Source organism: Coffea eugenioides, chromosome 4, assembly GCF_003713205.1.
Source record: "Coffea eugenioides isolate CCC68of chromosome 4, Ceug_1.0, whole genome shotgun sequence".
NCBI classification, from domain to species: Eukaryota; Viridiplantae; Streptophyta; class Magnoliopsida; order Gentianales; family Rubiaceae; genus Coffea; species Coffea eugenioides.
Window position 1 is genome coordinate 8,993,693 of NC_040038.1, and position 15,772 is coordinate 9,009,464.

General features: G+C 35.6%; 4 protein-coding genes and 1 pseudogene across 7 annotated transcripts; all 5 read right to left on the reverse strand.

Moving 5' to 3' along the window:
* Positions 1-780: 780 nt before the first annotated feature.
* LOC113768951 (G-type lectin S-receptor-like serine/threonine-protein kinase At1g11410) lies at positions 781-1,295 on the reverse strand. Its single transcript, XM_027313450.1, has 2 exons — positions 1,170-1,295; positions 781-1,086 (listed from the first exon to the last, which is right to left on the reverse strand). The coding sequence occupies exons 1-2, from the start codon at positions 1,293-1,295 to the stop codon at positions 781-783; spliced, it is 432 nt and encodes a 143-aa protein (XP_027169251.1).
* Positions 1,296-2,908: 1,613 nt separating this feature from the next.
* On the reverse strand, positions 2,909-3,452 carry LOC113768952 (annotated as a pseudogene).
* Positions 3,453-5,718: 2,266 nt separating this feature from the next.
* Positions 5,719-8,238, reverse strand: LOC113769568 (chloroplast stem-loop binding protein of 41 kDa a, chloroplastic-like). Of its 3 annotated transcripts, none has more exons than XM_027314051.1 (4): positions 8,201-8,238; positions 7,755-8,170; positions 7,400-7,521; positions 5,719-5,746 (listed from the first exon to the last, which is right to left on the reverse strand). In XM_027314051.1, coding segments are annotated over exons 1-4 (552 nt in total). In that variant the 5' UTR covers positions 8,202-8,238; the 3' UTR covers positions 5,719-5,733. The 3 variants fall into 3 exon arrangements, with proteins under 3 accessions (XP_027169852.1, XP_027169854.1, XP_027169853.1); XM_027314053.1 differs by lacking the exon at positions 5,719-5,746 and adding an exon at positions 6,174-6,645; XM_027314052.1 differs by lacking the exon at positions 5,719-5,746 and adding an exon at positions 6,174-6,648.
* An 842-nt stretch (positions 8,239-9,080) lies between these two features.
* LOC113769565 (G-type lectin S-receptor-like serine/threonine-protein kinase At1g11410) lies at positions 9,081-10,881 on the reverse strand. Its single transcript, XM_027314047.1, has 5 exons — positions 10,716-10,881; positions 10,414-10,624; positions 10,084-10,321; positions 9,832-9,982; positions 9,081-9,748 (listed from the first exon to the last, which is right to left on the reverse strand). Exons 1-5 carry the CDS (start codon positions 10,854-10,856, stop codon positions 9,443-9,445), a joined length of 1,047 nt encoding a protein of 348 aa, XP_027169848.1. The 5' UTR covers positions 10,857-10,881; the 3' UTR covers positions 9,081-9,442.
* On the reverse strand, positions 10,860-12,125 carry LOC113769567 (pathogenesis-related protein 1B-like). 2 transcript variants are annotated; one of them, XM_027314049.1, is made up of 2 exons: positions 11,586-12,125; positions 10,860-11,060 (listed from the first exon to the last, which is right to left on the reverse strand). In XM_027314049.1, the coding sequence occupies exons 1-2, from the start codon at positions 12,055-12,057 to the stop codon at positions 10,879-10,881; spliced, it is 654 nt and encodes a 217-aa protein (XP_027169850.1). In that variant the 5' UTR covers positions 12,058-12,125; the 3' UTR covers positions 10,860-10,878. The 2 variants fall into 2 exon arrangements, with proteins under 2 accessions (XP_027169850.1, XP_027169851.1); XM_027314050.1 differs by having other exon boundaries at positions 10,884-11,060; positions 11,567-12,125.
* Positions 12,126-15,772: the final 3,647 nt, after the last annotated feature.

Here is a 15,772-nt window from a genome sequence, read left to right on the forward strand (position 1 = left end):
CCAACTAAGGTACTTTCTTTAATTCGAGAAAAGATGGCCCAGCATCCAACTTAATAGTAGTAGCAAACAATTAGTTGTCGATGTTAGGCTTTGATAGAGCCCAAGTCAAATTTCAGAAACTGGACTTGACCTGTTTATCCGATTTATTTCGATTCACCAATTTTGATTGGTTTTGAATGATTTTTTTAACTTTTTGGTGTTTTTCATAGAATTGGACCAGTATCATGATTAGTTTGTGATTGATTGATTGAACTGGCCGACCTAGTCCGATTCTTAATATATTAATGTTTGGCCCTTCCATAGAATTTTTAACTAAAACTGTTATATGGTCAAAAAGAAAATACAAAATGTGTAATAATTAGAATTTAAAGTGTAAACTAAGAAACAACACTTGTAATTAGCGTTGCAACCTGTAAGTGTTGCAAAAAAATAGTTCATCATTTTTCATTCATCATCTCCCCTTTGATAAAGATACAATCAAAACACAAATACTTCCTAAATAATCCTAACAAGATAATAGAAAATCAAAGATAGTTAAACAATTCTAACTAGTAGCTATCAACCTAACTTACAGAACTAAATTCAACCCCTTCACCTACGTATGCTCCTTTGGCATCTCCTGATTAATAAAATAATGTTTGATCACTTGAATAATTAGTCATCAAATTCAAATCCCAAACGAATCCACAAAAGAATTGAGACCACCCCTAACTTGAGGATACAGCCGGCTTCCCACCTTTCTCTACCCAGCAAGAAAATATACGCCTGGCCAAGAAATAATCATCTACCCTGCACATCTGAAATTGTGACCTCGTTCAAAGAACCAAATTCTGGATTTTGAGGTAACTTGGTATTGTTAAGAGTCATAATTTCAGCAAAAGCCGGTCGCTTAGGAGAGGCAAGAACCATTGATTCCTTGAGGAGCATGGATACCACGTCCGACATTGTTGGTCTATCTCCTGCCTTTTCTTGCACACACAATAAACCAACGTGAACATATTTTAGTGCTTCCCTTGTTGAGACCGTTTCATCCAAACAAGAATCTGTGATTTCTGAAATTCTTCCTTCTGTCCATAGATCCCAGACCTGGAATGTGACAAATGATCATTCCCATATTACTGGACAGAAGGAAATGACACATGTAAAACTGCATTGTACAGGTAACTTACATGTCCTATTAAGTTTAGGTGACGATCCGAATCGTAGAAAGAAGTGTTCTTCTTTCCACTTATGATCTCAAGAATCATGATTCCGAAGCTAAATACATCGGACTTCTCCGAGTAAACCCCGTCCATGGCGTATTCAGGAGACATATAACCACTTTTTTTCTCGCAAAAAGTAATCATCTCAATTAGCTTAAGCATGAGATTAGAGATTGGATATTACTGGGAGCAAAACAACAAACAAGAAGATATTCCTTCAACTTACTATGTCCCAACAATGTTCATTGTACTTCCGCGCATCTCATTCTCTCCAAAAATTCTGGCGGTTCCAAAATCTGAAATTTTGGGATTCAGGTCTGCGTCTAATAAAACATTACTTGTTTTCAGATCTCTGTGGATGATTTTTAATCTAGAATACTTGTGGAGGTACAAAAGCCCCTGAGCTACCCCTTCAATGATTTTCAACCTTCTTTTCCAATCCAATTATTCCGCTTTGCTGCATCTGTAAGCATTTTTAGAGTATTCTGATAGTTGTAAGCAGATAACTTACATAAGCAAAGAACAAATGAAGGTAAATAGAGTTCTGACACATACCAAAAAGAACTGAATCCAGACTGTTATTCGGCAAGTACTCGTATACCAATAAACGCTCTTCTTTCTCAATGCAGGAGCCCAAAAGTCTAACAAGGTTTCGATGTTGCAGCTTTGAGATCACTTTGACTTCATTCTTGAATTGTTCAATTCCATGTCCTGACATTCTATTTAATCTTTTAACTGCAACCTCTAGCCCGTTGACCAGTTTACCCTGAACCACGTATTTATATTAAAATTAAGCAAATAAATAGGCTTTTTGGACTTAAAAGTAAATTGTTTCCAGAAATGTTTAATTTGCTTACCACGTAGACTGGACCAAATCCTCCTTGACCAAGTTTGTTTTCCTCTGAAAAATGATCTGTGGCAATTTCTATGCTTGTAAAACTGAAGAACAGTGATTCATCATCTCCTTTGTCATCAAGCTCTGGCCTTTCTGAACTCATGAATTTTCGATGGTCACCTTTTCTCTTTCGCAATTTGCAACACCAGAAAAGTAATGCAAGAGCTGCTAGAAAAGTCGCTACGGCAGCACCAACAACCGATAACTTCACCCTTAAATTCTTCGATTTCTTTCTTCCACTGGCAGGGCCGGCATGTAATGAAGGAGAAGGAGCAGGTGAAGGGCCAACAGGGAATGAAGGAGAGCCAGGGGCGGGAGCAAGTGAAGGGCCAGAAGCAGCAGCCTGCAATCAGCAAGTTGTACTCTTTCATATACTTTCTTTCATTCCATAGTCTCTCATTTAACATGAACTTAAAGCGAACAATTGAATGTTAGGAATCCGTGTTTTGTGCCGATCTGTGCCTGATCAATTCTTAATCCAGCCTTGTCATTGGCTGAGGGCCTGGTCTCCTTCATTTTTCCAGGTCTCAATCACAATGAATCGGCCTAACTATGCTCCAAAAATCTAACTTTCGTCCTAAGATACGTTCAATTAAGCCCCTTTTTGGTTTATGCTTATTTGTTTCTTTCCTTTTCTCCCCCCTAACATATCGAGTTCGCTTATTTTTTTTTTTTAATATTATAGAGGGATTTGAGATGCGCCCCTTGATCTTTATCACTCCGCCCGCATCATGTTATCGAAGTCTGTTGTAGATGTTCAAATTCAAGTTAAGCTAAGAATTACTATCAGTTAAGAAAGGGTATGAGAGGACTAAGCACTGAGAAAGACAAAGACAACACATCCAGACTGGGGGGTCATAACTGCAAAATATGGACGCTGACCAATGTAGTTGCCCGGGGGATAATAACTGCAAATCACGAACCACCAACCATTATTTGTGCATTGAACCCTAGCGCAGCCCAGGCCAACTGACATGTTCCAAACCACCTGAGTGTAGTGCCCGCACACCTTTCCTGGAGCACATGCGTTGGAGCTGTAATCGTAGTATTGCTTCTCACTCACCCACAGATTGACGGCATTCCTGGCCGTGAAGTTTCCGCTGTCTTCAGCCAAATTCTCACCGTAAGGGCCCCCAGAGTGCGTCAAATTACAGTATTTTATCCTGTGATTGGCGTAGTTACGTGCATAGCCAGCCACCGTGTCGTTCCAAGCTATCGGGCCAACACCGAACTTGTGCACGAGCAGCGTTGTGAACGTCGAGATAATCTTCTTGTGAGTTTTGAGCTCAAGATGGCCAGAAGATTGCTAAGAGAATGAAGCTACATGATGCTAAGGAGAACTTAAACGATCCCATTTCTTACTACTTCTTTTTCCTCTTTGAAAATACCAGATCAGATCAGTGATGTTGTTCAAAGCCTCCTTTGCGTTTATACATGGAAGGACGTTGGAAATTTTTTTGGCTTTTCGGTCATAGAAAAGGTCCATATCATCGTATCTGAGGAAGGAAAGGAAATTGTGCATTTTAAAAACAAGTTTTAATTAAGAAAAGCGTAGAAAGAAAGGAAATGAAGTCATGCAAGACTAAGCAAGCATCTTCCGATCCAAATTAAAAAGCCGCCACTGTAAAAAACTAATTCTATATTTGCTTGATTACGTTGCCCCAAAGATCCATCCAAAAATGTTGTTGAAGCACGCTTAGACTGAGCAAACCTTTGGGAGACTCGGTCGAGTACAAAGTACAAACTAGTGCTATATATGTAGTAAACATTCACCCAACACTTGTACATCTAACTGCCACGCGTATTAACATCATTGTTCTCTTGAGTTCTGCACCCCTGTTCACCCGGGTCTCGGGAGTCTGCTTGGAACCTAACTAAATCACATTCAAGACTTCTTCTTCTTCTTCATTTTTTTTTCTTTTGTTGAGGAATTCACATTCAAGGCTCAAGTTCGTGATCTATCTCTATGGTTCAAGACTCAAGTAAGGGTGAGAAATTTTGTGGGGCGTTAACCATTCTTTGTTTAGCTTTCAAATTATAATAATTTTTTTTTCCTCTAGAGCTAGTTTTGAAAATAGTTTTTAATCTTTTTTATGCACGCGACTTGGAGAGAAAAATTTGAAGACGCAGCTCTTTTGGAGATATTTTCTGCGCGGTTGCCAGAGCAATTGCAACGTATAGTTGATGATTTACATAAATTTAATTGAAATTTGGATGAATTTGATTCAATGTGTGATGCAACTTTTAGGTGACAAATTTATATACGGAATCCATGTAGTGGATATTATTGTCCATATATTTCTTTCTTTCCCTTATTTGAATGTTGGATATCTTCTTTTGTAGTTCTAGAGAGTTGCAATTTTGATCTCCAATATTTGGATGGTAGACTATGATCTCTTATGCTACGCAAAATAACTTTAGTCCCACATGTTTCAAAAATGAAGATATTTTGTCCCATATGGTTTGGACAAAAACTAGTTTAGTCTCATAATCTTACTAACTAATCTAATATAAAATGGAGGGCAATAGAGGCTGGTCGTGGTTCACTAAGTCATAGGTTTCTAAATGTTTTTGCGACATAAATTCCCCATATGCTAAGGATAAACAAAGGGATAATTTTAGAAACCTCAGAAGTTTCTGATAGTTGCATTGGCCTCTCTCGAAATTTAAAAAATTTCACAGACCTCTTCTATCATAAAATTGGGTCTCAATCCTTGCATCAGGTACATTGAAATGACTATAGTAGCATTATAACTTGCAAGATATTTGGCAACTACGTGGACTTAATCAACTAAATCAGTAATTAATCGAATATATAGGAATAATCACAATTTAGAACTAAAGAAATTTCTAATTTGCCATGAGAAAAGGGTGCTAATTTCTAAATTATCATGATTTAGAACTAAAACAAAATTCTGACTTGAAATTACAACTGCAATATTTTTTCAAGCCTTTTCTAAGGCTTGAAAAGGCCATATTTTGTTATTGCAATTCATGGTTGGAATTATTTTTCTTGCTATATTTGTAGTGATTCTACTCCAATTATTGAATCTAAACTCTCTAGAATTTACTTTCCAATTGTTTGTTACTCATGTTGTTTGAGAAATCCTGAAAGTAGCTGTTACAAAGAGTCATTGCAAATGGTTGTAGAAGCCTGAAGTTGATGCTTTGCATTTGTCAACATTTACACTTACACCTTCTAACTTTTGACTTTGTATAAGTAACAATTTATACTTTTATACTGGATTAACTAATTAATATAACATATGAGAGGGGCATTTCTTGAATCATATTGTCCTCTTTCTCCTAAATCGTGATGTCATTCAGGTTGAGGTTGAAGCAATTCAAATACGATATCGTTCTATATAAACGCCACCATTTTATCAACTACACACAAGCACTTCCTTCCTCATCATCTCATCTTCATCCAATGCAAGAACACTTCAATGGAAATACCAGCAGACTAGTCAATCGCAGGCTACTACAAGTCTAATATCTCCGAAGCACGATCAGTGATTTCCCGTAACCTTATTGAAGACGTCCTGGAAGTAGGGCTTGCGCTGGTCACTAGGCTCACGGTCCAAAACGATAAACAGGCCCAATATGCCATCAATTGGCCCACTTCGGTGGGAGATTTTAGAAATTATTCCTGAACAAAAACTTAAAAAGTAAGAATTTATTTTCCATCATTTTCAGAACAATTTCAACCCCATATCTAAGGATTTAATTGAGTTGAATTGAGTTCGAATATCATTATACTTGAACTCGACTCGACTCGACATGCAGGAAGGATACTAAAACTCGAACTTGATGCATTGCTCACAGAGCTCGAACTTAACTCACTTGGGGCTCGAGTCAATGCGATTCTTATCGATTTCGAGTTAGGAAGATTTAGGAAATTTCATTTTTCTTGACAAATTTTGAGCGAAAAACATTATCGCCCTTCAAAAAATTTTATTTGACTTAAAACATTTTGTAAATTCAACCAGCAATTTCGTAATAATAATATATTAAAGAAATTAAAATTAAAAAATTTGATAAGGCTTGACGAGTCTTTGAACCTTATTACTAGATACTTGAACTCGACTTGGTAAATCTATTGAGCTATTCGAACTTGATAAACCCAAGTTCAAGTTGAATTTTTGAGCAGCTCGATTCGATTACAATTCTACCCATACTGATAGCATAATCCCTCCATGCTTGGGAAACTTCTTAATGGAAGGAAGGAACACGTTTCTTTCCTATTAGCGGTCTTGATGCCAATTCAAAACTGTATTCTTCTCGATTGATGGAAAGAACACCTTTCTTTCCTGTTAGCTGTCCTGATCCCAATTCAAAACTTTGCCAAGTGTCACTGAACTTGATTTTCGACCTAAACAGTTCTCTCCCTGCATCATCAAGCGAAGTAATCGCGTAATTTCCCAACACCCACCTCCATTGTCAAGAAGTAGCACTTTGATGATGCCCTGTTATTCACAGATTGTGGAAAGAGGTCCCCATAGAAACGTGTTAGTTCTTGTCTTGACGAAGACATCTGAACACTGTCATCTGCTGTCCATCCATTCATTGGTCAAAGAATTGGAACCATTAGCTGCGGCCCACTCGGTAGTAGTTGTAGTAATAAAAAACTAAACTAAATAGAACTAGTCAATTAGAACTAGTGTAGCAAAATTTGCTGTCAAGCTAACAACAAATGTTGAATGGGATGTATGTTTTCCCATGTGGCTCCAAGAGGAAGCCCAAAGTGACCTCAGAGGAAGCGAATCTGCTGTATCTAAGTCTTGTAATATCAAGTTTACAAAATGAAATGAAGTTATAATGTATTCGATAAAAAAAAAAAAAAAAAAAGAACTAGTCAATTAGCACTGCTCCACCTAGAGGATATTTTAGCTGTAAAACAACATTTTCAGAAATGTGAATTCTCCTCTATGTGTAAAAAACTAAATAGTAGTAGTCAATTAGTAATAATTAGTCTGGATCACAACTTTTTAGAGTTTTTTTTTTAAAATATAATGTACTATTATATGCAAGATAAAAAAATAATTAAAAAATATAATAAGAGAATATTTCAAATTTTCTTCACAGAAAATGACAATCCAAATAGGCTTAGCAACTTAGATTAGAAAGGGCATCAAATGAAAGAATTTGTTTCCCCTATGACTTGTTCATCATCAATACAAAGTTGCCAGTTGAGGAGGGGGGAGAGGGGAAGAAGTTCTGATAACATGTTTTGTTTTGTTAATGCCAAATTACTTCAGGTATTTGATTAATTGCAAGCTATAGGATTTGTTAATGCACAAACCTCACAGCATCCAAGTCCTTGCCATTGTTATCCAATACTGCATCAAATGTAGCTCCCTCTAACACCTTCCCAATATCAGCAGGGTCACCCCAAACTGTCCGCCCATTAGCACTCACAATTTCCTGAATAAATCAGAATTTCCCATATAAGTTCCTGCCTTTTGATTTAGATTTTGTTATTATTGTTACTTCCTTTGAAACCGTCATCGGAAAGTTAAATAAGTACTGATTGACAAATTAAGCTGCTGCCCACTCCCAAAAATCCCAGCAAACCTGCTACTAATGAAATGATCAGAGCATAAAAGCGGGAAAACTGAAGTTGAGAAATGAAAGAGACAAAGGATGACAAATTTAACTGAGAATCGGTTGAAAGGCGGCTTCTTCATCTTGTCAGAGCTCTCTTCACCCACAGTTAAAACGGTGACCTCATGGCCGGAACCCAGAAGTTGTTTGGCGAAGTAGAAGCCAATGACTGCATGTCCGCCGCTGTCGGTGTTGACAATGAGCACCTTTTTCTTCTCTGCAGCACTGGCCTTGACGACACTGAAGGCCGGGATACAAGTTAGAACCCGCCTTGAACTGGTGGAATAAGCGACCGAAGTTGGAGAAATTGAAAAAAGGGAAGAGAGAGTGGTTGACGAAGATAAAGAGGAGAGGGTGAGGCGTGGCGGAAGGGCCGAGGAACGAGCTGCAGAAGAAGAAGTGGAAGTAGATGATGATGGATTAGCGGTGAAGACGATAGAGGAAGAGGAAGCAAGAGTTGCCATTGCCAATTTCTCCCCAGTTCCCTTTTGATCTTTTGTGGTCGATTATGATCCTCTGTGAGGTCTTGAGAACCAGCAACTGTTGATATAATTTTCATAAAGGATAATGGGAGGAAAAAAAAAGCCAAGTAGTTCTAAATGATAATCTTGGTACAAAATTTCGATGTTGTTTAAGCTTTTTCGTTTGGTTCTAAGAAAAAAAAAAATGCTACCATTTTAACTAGTGAAATTTTCAAAATTTCAGGTCACTTAATAACCCTGAATTTTGAAAAATATCACTTCCCTTTTCTACTATTGACTTTTTGTAATATTTTAGGCTCATTTCAAAAATATATTATTAAAGAACTCATTTTTTGATGGAGAAGATATTTTCATTCCAAAAGCGCTTTTTATCGTCCTACTTTATTTTCAAAAATAAAAATATATCAACAAAAATTTGAAATCAACAGATAACTTGTGCAAATGTGCAATTTCAGGGGAGCGGTTTAAGACATAAATAATATATCTTTACAAGTATATTAAGGTGTTTTCAAGCCAAAAAAAATATTATTAATGTCCTACAAAGTGTTTGCAGTCAACTCGAGGAGGTTTTCAATTTGTTAGAATTTCTGAAAACTAGGGAAAAAACATGTTTAAAGTTATGTTTGCAAACTCATTTAAGATGCTTTCAAAAATCAAAACAAGTTATTCTTTTAATGAAAAGTGTTTGTGAATTTCTAAATTTTATATTTACTGTGCCAACTGGTGACATGAAAACTATTAAAAGATCTTTCAATCTTGTTAACATCATATAATTCTTAACTACAACACCATACTTGCCAAATTTTTAAAAGTTTAAGAGATTAACTAGATATATTAAGAAAAAACCAAAAAAAAAAGGCGTGTAAGAAAAGAGCAGTATTGGATAAAGAAGATGTCTTCGTTCCAAGAATGAGTTTTTAATAATATATTTTAAAATGAGATTACAATGCTACAAAAAGTTGAAAATACGAGAGATAAAGTGATATTTTTTAAAGTTCAACAATACTAAGTAAGTTATAAAATTCAGGAGGGTTTCTAAGTTGATCCTCCAACTCACTTAAATGAGTTGGTTGCCAAATTACTAATAAATAAAATAATGTTTGATTACTGGAATAATCAGTCATCAAATTCAAATCCAAAATGAATCCACAAAAGAATTGAGACTGATTATCAGCAGTGGCCACCCCTAACTTGAGGATAGGGCCGGCTTCCCACCTTTCTCTACCCAGCAAGAAAATATACGCCTGGCCAAGAAATAATCATCTACCCTGCACATCTGAAATTGTGACCTCGTTCAAAGAACCAAATTCTGGATTTTGAGGTAACTTGGTATTGTTAAGAGTCATAATTTCAGCAAAAGCCGGTCGCTTAGGAGAGGCAAGAACCATTGATTCCTTGAGGAGCATGGATACCACGTCCGACATTGTTGGTCTATCTCCTGCCTTTTCTTGCACACACAATAAACCAACGTGAACATATTTTAGTGCTTCCCTTGTTGAGACTGTTTCATCCAAACAAGAATCTGTGATTTCTGAAATTTTTCCTTCTGTCCATAGATCCCAGACCTGGAATGTGACAAATGATCATTCCCATATTACTGGACTGAAGGAAATGACACATGTAAAACTGCATTGTACAGGTAACTTACATGTCCTATTAAGTTTAGGTGACGATCCGAATCGTAGAAAGAAGTGTTCTTCTTTCCACTTATGATCTCAAGAATCATGATTCCGAAGCTAAATACATCGGACTTCTCCGAGTAAACCCCGTCCATGGCGTATTCAGGAGACATATAACCACTTTTTTTCTCGCAAAAAGTAATCATCTTAATTAGCTTAAGCATGAGATTAGAGATTGGATATTACTGGGAGCAAAACAAGAAGATATTCCTTCAACTTACTATGTCCCAACAATGTTCATTGTACTTCCGCGCATCTCATTCTCTCCAAAAATTCTGGCGGTTCCAAAATCTGAAATTTTGGGATTCAGGTCTGCGTCTAATAAAACATTACTTGTTTTCAGATCTCTATGGATGATTTTTAATCTAGAATACTTGTGGAGGTACAAAAGCCCCTGAGCTACCCCTTCAATGATTTTCAACCTTCTTTTCCAATCCAATATATTCCGCTTTGCTGCATCTGTATGCATTTTTAGAGTATTCTGATAGTTGTAAGCAGATAACTTACATAAGCAAAGAACAAATGAAGGTAAATAGAGTTCTGACACATACCAAAAAGAACTGAATCCAGACTGTTATTCGGCAAGTACTCGTATACCAATAAACGCTCTTCTTTCTCAATGCAGGAGCCCAAAAGTCTAACAAGGTTTCGATGTTGCAGCTTTGAGATCACTTTGACTTCATTCTTGAATTGTTCAATTCCATGTCCTGACATTCTATTCAATCTTTTAACTGCAATCTCTAGCCCGTTGACCAGTTTACCCTGAACCATGTATTTACATTAAAATTAAGCAAATAAATAGGCTTCTTAGACATAAAAGAAAATTGGTTCAAGAAATGTTTAATTAGCTTACCTTGTAGACAGGACCAAATCCTCCTTGACCAAGTTTGTTTTCCTCAGAAAAATGATCTGTGGCAATTTCTATGCTTGTAAAACTGAAGAACAGTGATTCATCGTCCCCTTTGTCATCAAGATCTGGCCTTTCTGGACCCATGAATTTTCTAAGGTTACCTTTTCTATTTCTCAATTTGCAACACCAGAAAAGTAATGCAAGAGCTCCTAGAAAAGTCACTACGGCAGCACCAACAACATATAACTTCACCCTTAAATTCTTCGATTTCTTTTTTCCACTGGGAGGGCCGGCAGGTAATGAAGGAGAAACAGGGGCGGGAGCACGTGAAGGGCCAGAAGCAGCAGCCTGCAATCAGCAAGTTGTACTCTTTCATGTACTTTCTTTCATTCCATAGTGTCTCATTAAACATGAACTTAAAGCAAATAATTGAATGTTAGGAATCCGTGTTTTGTGCCGATCTGTGCCTCATCATTTCTTAATCCAGCCTTGTCATCGGTTGAGGGCCTGGTCTCCTTCATTTTTCCAGGTCTCAAGCACAATGAATCGGCCTAACTATGCTCCAAAAATCTAACTTTCGTCCTAAGATACGTTCAATGAAGCCCCTTTTTGGTTTATGCTTATTTGTTTCTTTCCTTTTCTCCCCCCTAACATATCGAGTTCATTTATTTATTTTTTTAATTATACAGAGAGATTTGAGATGTACCCCGTGATCTTTATTACTCCACCCATATGCATGTTATCGAAGTCTGTTCTAGATGTTCAAATTCAAGTTAAGCTAAGAATTGTCACTTAAGAAGGGTATGAGAGGACTAAGCACTGAGAAAGACACGTCTAGACAGGGGGATCATAACTGCAAATAAGGACGCTGACCAATGGAGTTGCCGGGGGGATGATAACAGCAAATCACGAACCACCAACCGTTATTTGTACATTGAACCCTAGCGCAGCCCAGACCAACTGAGCTGTTCCAAACCACCTGAGTGTAGTTGTCGCACTCCGTTTCCGAAGCACATGCGTTGGAGTCGTAATCGTAGTATTGCTTCGCACTCACCCACTGATTGACGGCACCCCTGGCCGTGAAGTCTCCGCTGCCTTCAGCTAAGTTCTCACCATAAGGGCCCCCAGATCGCGTCCAATTGCAGTAGGTTATAATCTGATTGGCGTAGTTATGTGCATAGGCAGCCACCGTTTCGTCCCAAGCTATCGGGGCAACGCCAACTTGGGCACGAGCTGCGTTATGAACATCGAGATAATCCTGTTTTGAGTTTTGAGCTCCAGATGGCCAGAAGATTACAAGGTGAATGAAGCTAAATAATGCTAAGGAGATCTGAAATGATCCCATTTCTCACTACTACTTTTTCCGCTTTGAAAATACGAGAGCAGTGAAGTTGTGCAATTCTCATCTATAGCCTATGCATGAGTTTATTAATACAGGGAAGGACGTCGGAAAATTTTGACTTTTGAGTTATACAAAGGTTCATATCATATCTAAGGAAGGAAAGGAGATTATGTAGGAGTATTTAAAAACAAGCTTCAATTATATATCATTATCTTTATCATTATCATTATCATTATTATTACTATATAAAAAGTATGAATCTTGGTACGAAGGAGTGCAAGTGTAAGCACTTTTTTATCTTAGTTTTTGTTATCCCTAAATTACCCTCATGTCTTTTAATTAGAATTATTTCATTTTAATGTGGCACTAATTAAAAGAAATAAAACACTCCAATTGATTACATCTTAATATTATTGGTAATTATAATTAAAACTATTTACATACCTTTAGACTCTATCTTCAATTATTATATGTATCAAAATTTCTTAATTGAAGTATGAAAAATTTCTTATTAGTCATTAGTTGAGATTGTAAAATAAAATCAATGTCAAAAAATAGATATTCTCTAGAAAATGGAGAAACATATAAGGAGAAAAGAATCCTTATTCATCTGTATATCTTCATACAAACATCACGAGCAAATTTTACAATTATGCACTTTTTACCAAGATTCATAGTTTTTCTACAGTAATGATGAAGAATTTTTCATATTGCACCAAAAAATGATGACACCTTTATAATTGAAATAGTAATATTAAATTAGAAAAAAGAAATATAACATAGCACCATACAAACCACTATTATCATTAATAACAACCGATCAAAAAAAGAAGAAGTGAAAAAAAATTGAAAACTATTTATAAAATGACATAAAGTAAATAGCAAATGAATTAAAAAACTAGAATACAATTCAAATAATACCAAAGTTAACATCCAAATCATTGATATCGAGGGAAAGACAAACATTGTTATTGGCAATAATATAGTAATGTTTCATTTGTATTGGTTTGAGCAAATCAAGTCCATCCATCAAGTCAGAAGCCATCTCTAATGATAAAATAAGAATTATAATAAGAGTAAACTTAAAATAAGGAATGATAAAATGAAAACGATATCCAAATTGTTATTGGTTATGCTCAAACTACCCTTATTTTTCTAATGATTACATATATTTATTGCATTGCAATATTGGTGAATAATGGAAGAGGTTATGAAATGCAAAACTTTAAAATTAAGTAAATTTCATTTATGGTGACAATTGTAATTAGATAGATTTAGTGCATTCCAATAATTGATAATAATGATAGCGGTTATGGATTAAAAGTTGGCAATTAAAAAATAAAACATTGCAATATACAAAAAATTAATACTAAAATTGTTAATTAGCCATAATTCTCATTCCAATTGCATGATTATCATAAAAACGATTACTAAAACCAAAAATATTGTACTCATATGAAAAAAGTAGACTTGTTGCTTTTGCTCCGCATTGGATTGTGCTAAAAATATGCATAAAAGAAAAGGAAAATAGAAAAACTCCAACTATCTCTATCTATAAAATTTTAATTAATTGTCAGAATGTATAAGCCAAAAAAACTTTACGTGGTGAATCATTTATATTCCAGTATTGATAAAAATAGAATTAACATAATACAAAGAATTCAAATTACATGTATGTTTATTTGTCTAACTTAATTATATTCTTCATTTATAAAAAATTGTAATGATTGTGGTTTATGTGCAATAGAATCATGAATATACAATAATTTTGGTAAAACATGATATTATCAATATTTGATATGTTAGAGTTCAAACTATAAATCAAAAAGTGTTTGGTTCATAATTCCAAATTCAATCCTAAGGGAGTCAACTACATTGGAATGCTTTTTGTCTCTTTTCATTTAATAAAGTTTTTAAAAGTAACTAGCTTAAAAAAATAAATAACATAAAAATGCTATATTATGATGTTGATTATCAAAATTTCATTAAAAAAAATTTAGTATCTAAAGAATAATATATTTTAAAATATTACAATCACGTGCAAAGCACGTGAACTATTACTAGTTAAAAAAAAGGGATACAAAGAAAAAAAATGAAGTCATGAAAGACTAAGAAATATCTTCTAATGAGACTCGGTCGAGTACAAACAAGTGCTATGTATATGGTAAACATTCTCAACACTTGTACATCTAAGTGCCACTCGTATTAACATCATTGCTCTCTCGCGGGTCCCTGTTCCTTTTTCCTTCCCGCGGGAGTTTTAGAACCTAAATCACATTCAAGACTCAAGTTTGCGATCCATCTCTATGGTTCAATACTCAAGAAAGGGTGAGAAATCACATTCAAGACTCAAGTTTAGCTTTTCAAATTTTAATGTGTGTTTTTTTTTTTTTTGGGTCTCTCCAAAGATAGTTTTGAAAATAGTTTTTAATCCTTTTTATGTAAGCGACTTGGAGGGAAAAATTTGAAGATGCAGCTATTTTTGGATATATTTTCTGCACGGTTGCCAGAGCAATTGCAACGTATATATAGTTGATGATTTACATAAATTTAATTGAAATTTGGATGAATTGGATTCCATGTAGTGGATTATTGTCCATATTTGGATATCTTATTTTTGTCGTTCTAGAGAGTTGCAATTTTGATCCCCAATATTCGGAGGGTAGACTAAAATGATCTCTTATACTACTCAAAATACATTTAGTTCCACCTGTTTCAAAAATGAAGCAATTTGGTTGCGTAATTTCCCAACACCCCACCTCCATTGTCAAGATCAAGCACTTTGATGCTGCCCTGTTATGTTATCCAAATATTGTGGAAAAAGGTACCCTTAGAAGCGCGTTTATCTTGACTAAGACTTTGGAACACCATCATCTGCTTGCCAGCCAACCATCCATCCCAATTCCCACCATTCATTCATTGCCCGTCGTTGCTCAGAGAATTGGAACCATAACTGCGGTGGCCGGTTCGGGACGGGAATAGTTGTAGTAGTAGTAAAGAGACGAAATAGAACTAGTCTATTAGTACTGGTCCTCCTAGAGGATATTTTAGCTTTAAAACCACTTTTTCTGAAATGTGAATTCTCCTCTATCTCTATGTGTGGATTTTCCTCTGTCGTGTTAATTTCTGGACGTTTACTTGTTCATCATTAATACAAAGTTGACGTTTCCGAAAAGAAAAAGAGTTTCTAATAACATGTTTTGTTTTGTTAATGTCAAACTAGTTTTTACCCAGAATGGAGAAGAATGGTCGCTGAAGAACGGATAACGCTTATTGGAGGACTCCATGATCTCTCCATTGTGCAATTTCAATGATTCACTATCTCCTAGTCATGTATCTTTAGCCCCATAAACAGAATACTTTTTGGCAACGAATTGAAGTAAGCGATTATTCAAGAAAATGTTACCAAATTCCTGTTTGATGAACTGGTCATTCTTGCTATCCCAATACTCCCATTTATATGTTCAGGTAAACAACTAGGAGCTGAAGTCTAGCTTTTCGATTAAGAATCAAAGAACATGAAACTAGAGCATTTCAAGCAATTTAATAATATCATATTCTATTTCTATTAATACTGTCTATCATTTCAGAGTTTGTTGACCTGACAGTCGAGTCCAAGCCGTAAGATAGAAGTTCACCAGAAGAAAAAGCTTTTGATTATCGGTATATAATGGAGAAATCAGACAAAGCTCTTTGCTTTATTAAGCAACTGAAAACG

Bases quoted from the DNA above. Each gene is read 5' to 3' on its own strand.
- LOC113768951 (XM_027313450.1), bottom strand. From the start codon at position 1,295: ATGGACGGGGTTTACTCGGAGAAGTCCGATGTATTTAGCTTCGGAATC. The intron at 1,087-1,169 runs GTAAGTTACCTG...GTCACATTCCAG, and splicing joins ACCTAAACTTAATAGGACAT to GTCTGGGATCTATGGACAGA.
- LOC113769565 (XM_027314047.1), bottom strand. From the start codon at position 10,856: ATGGGTCCAGAAAGGCCAGATCTTGATGACAAAGGGGACGATGAATCA. The intron at 10,625-10,715 runs GTAAGCTAATTA...TACATGGTTCAG, and splicing joins GATTTGGTCCTGTCTACAAG to GGTAAACTGGTCAACGGGCT. The intron at 9,749-9,831 runs GTAAGTTACCTG...GTCACATTCCAG, and splicing joins ACCTAAACTTAATAGGACAT to GTCTGGGATCTATGGACAGA.
- LOC113769567 (XM_027314049.1), bottom strand. From the start codon at position 12,057: ATGGGATCATTTCAGATCTCCTTAGCATTATTTAGCTTCATTCACCTT. The intron at 11,061-11,585 runs GTCAGCGTCCTT...TGCTGATTGCAG, and splicing joins TCCCCCCGGCAACTCCATTG to GCTGCTGCTTCTGGCCCTTC.
- LOC113769568 (XM_027314051.1), bottom strand. The intron at 7,522-7,754 runs GTTAAATTTGTC...TGATTTATTCAG, and splicing joins CGCCTTTCAACCGATTCTCA to GAAATTGTGAGTGCTAATGG.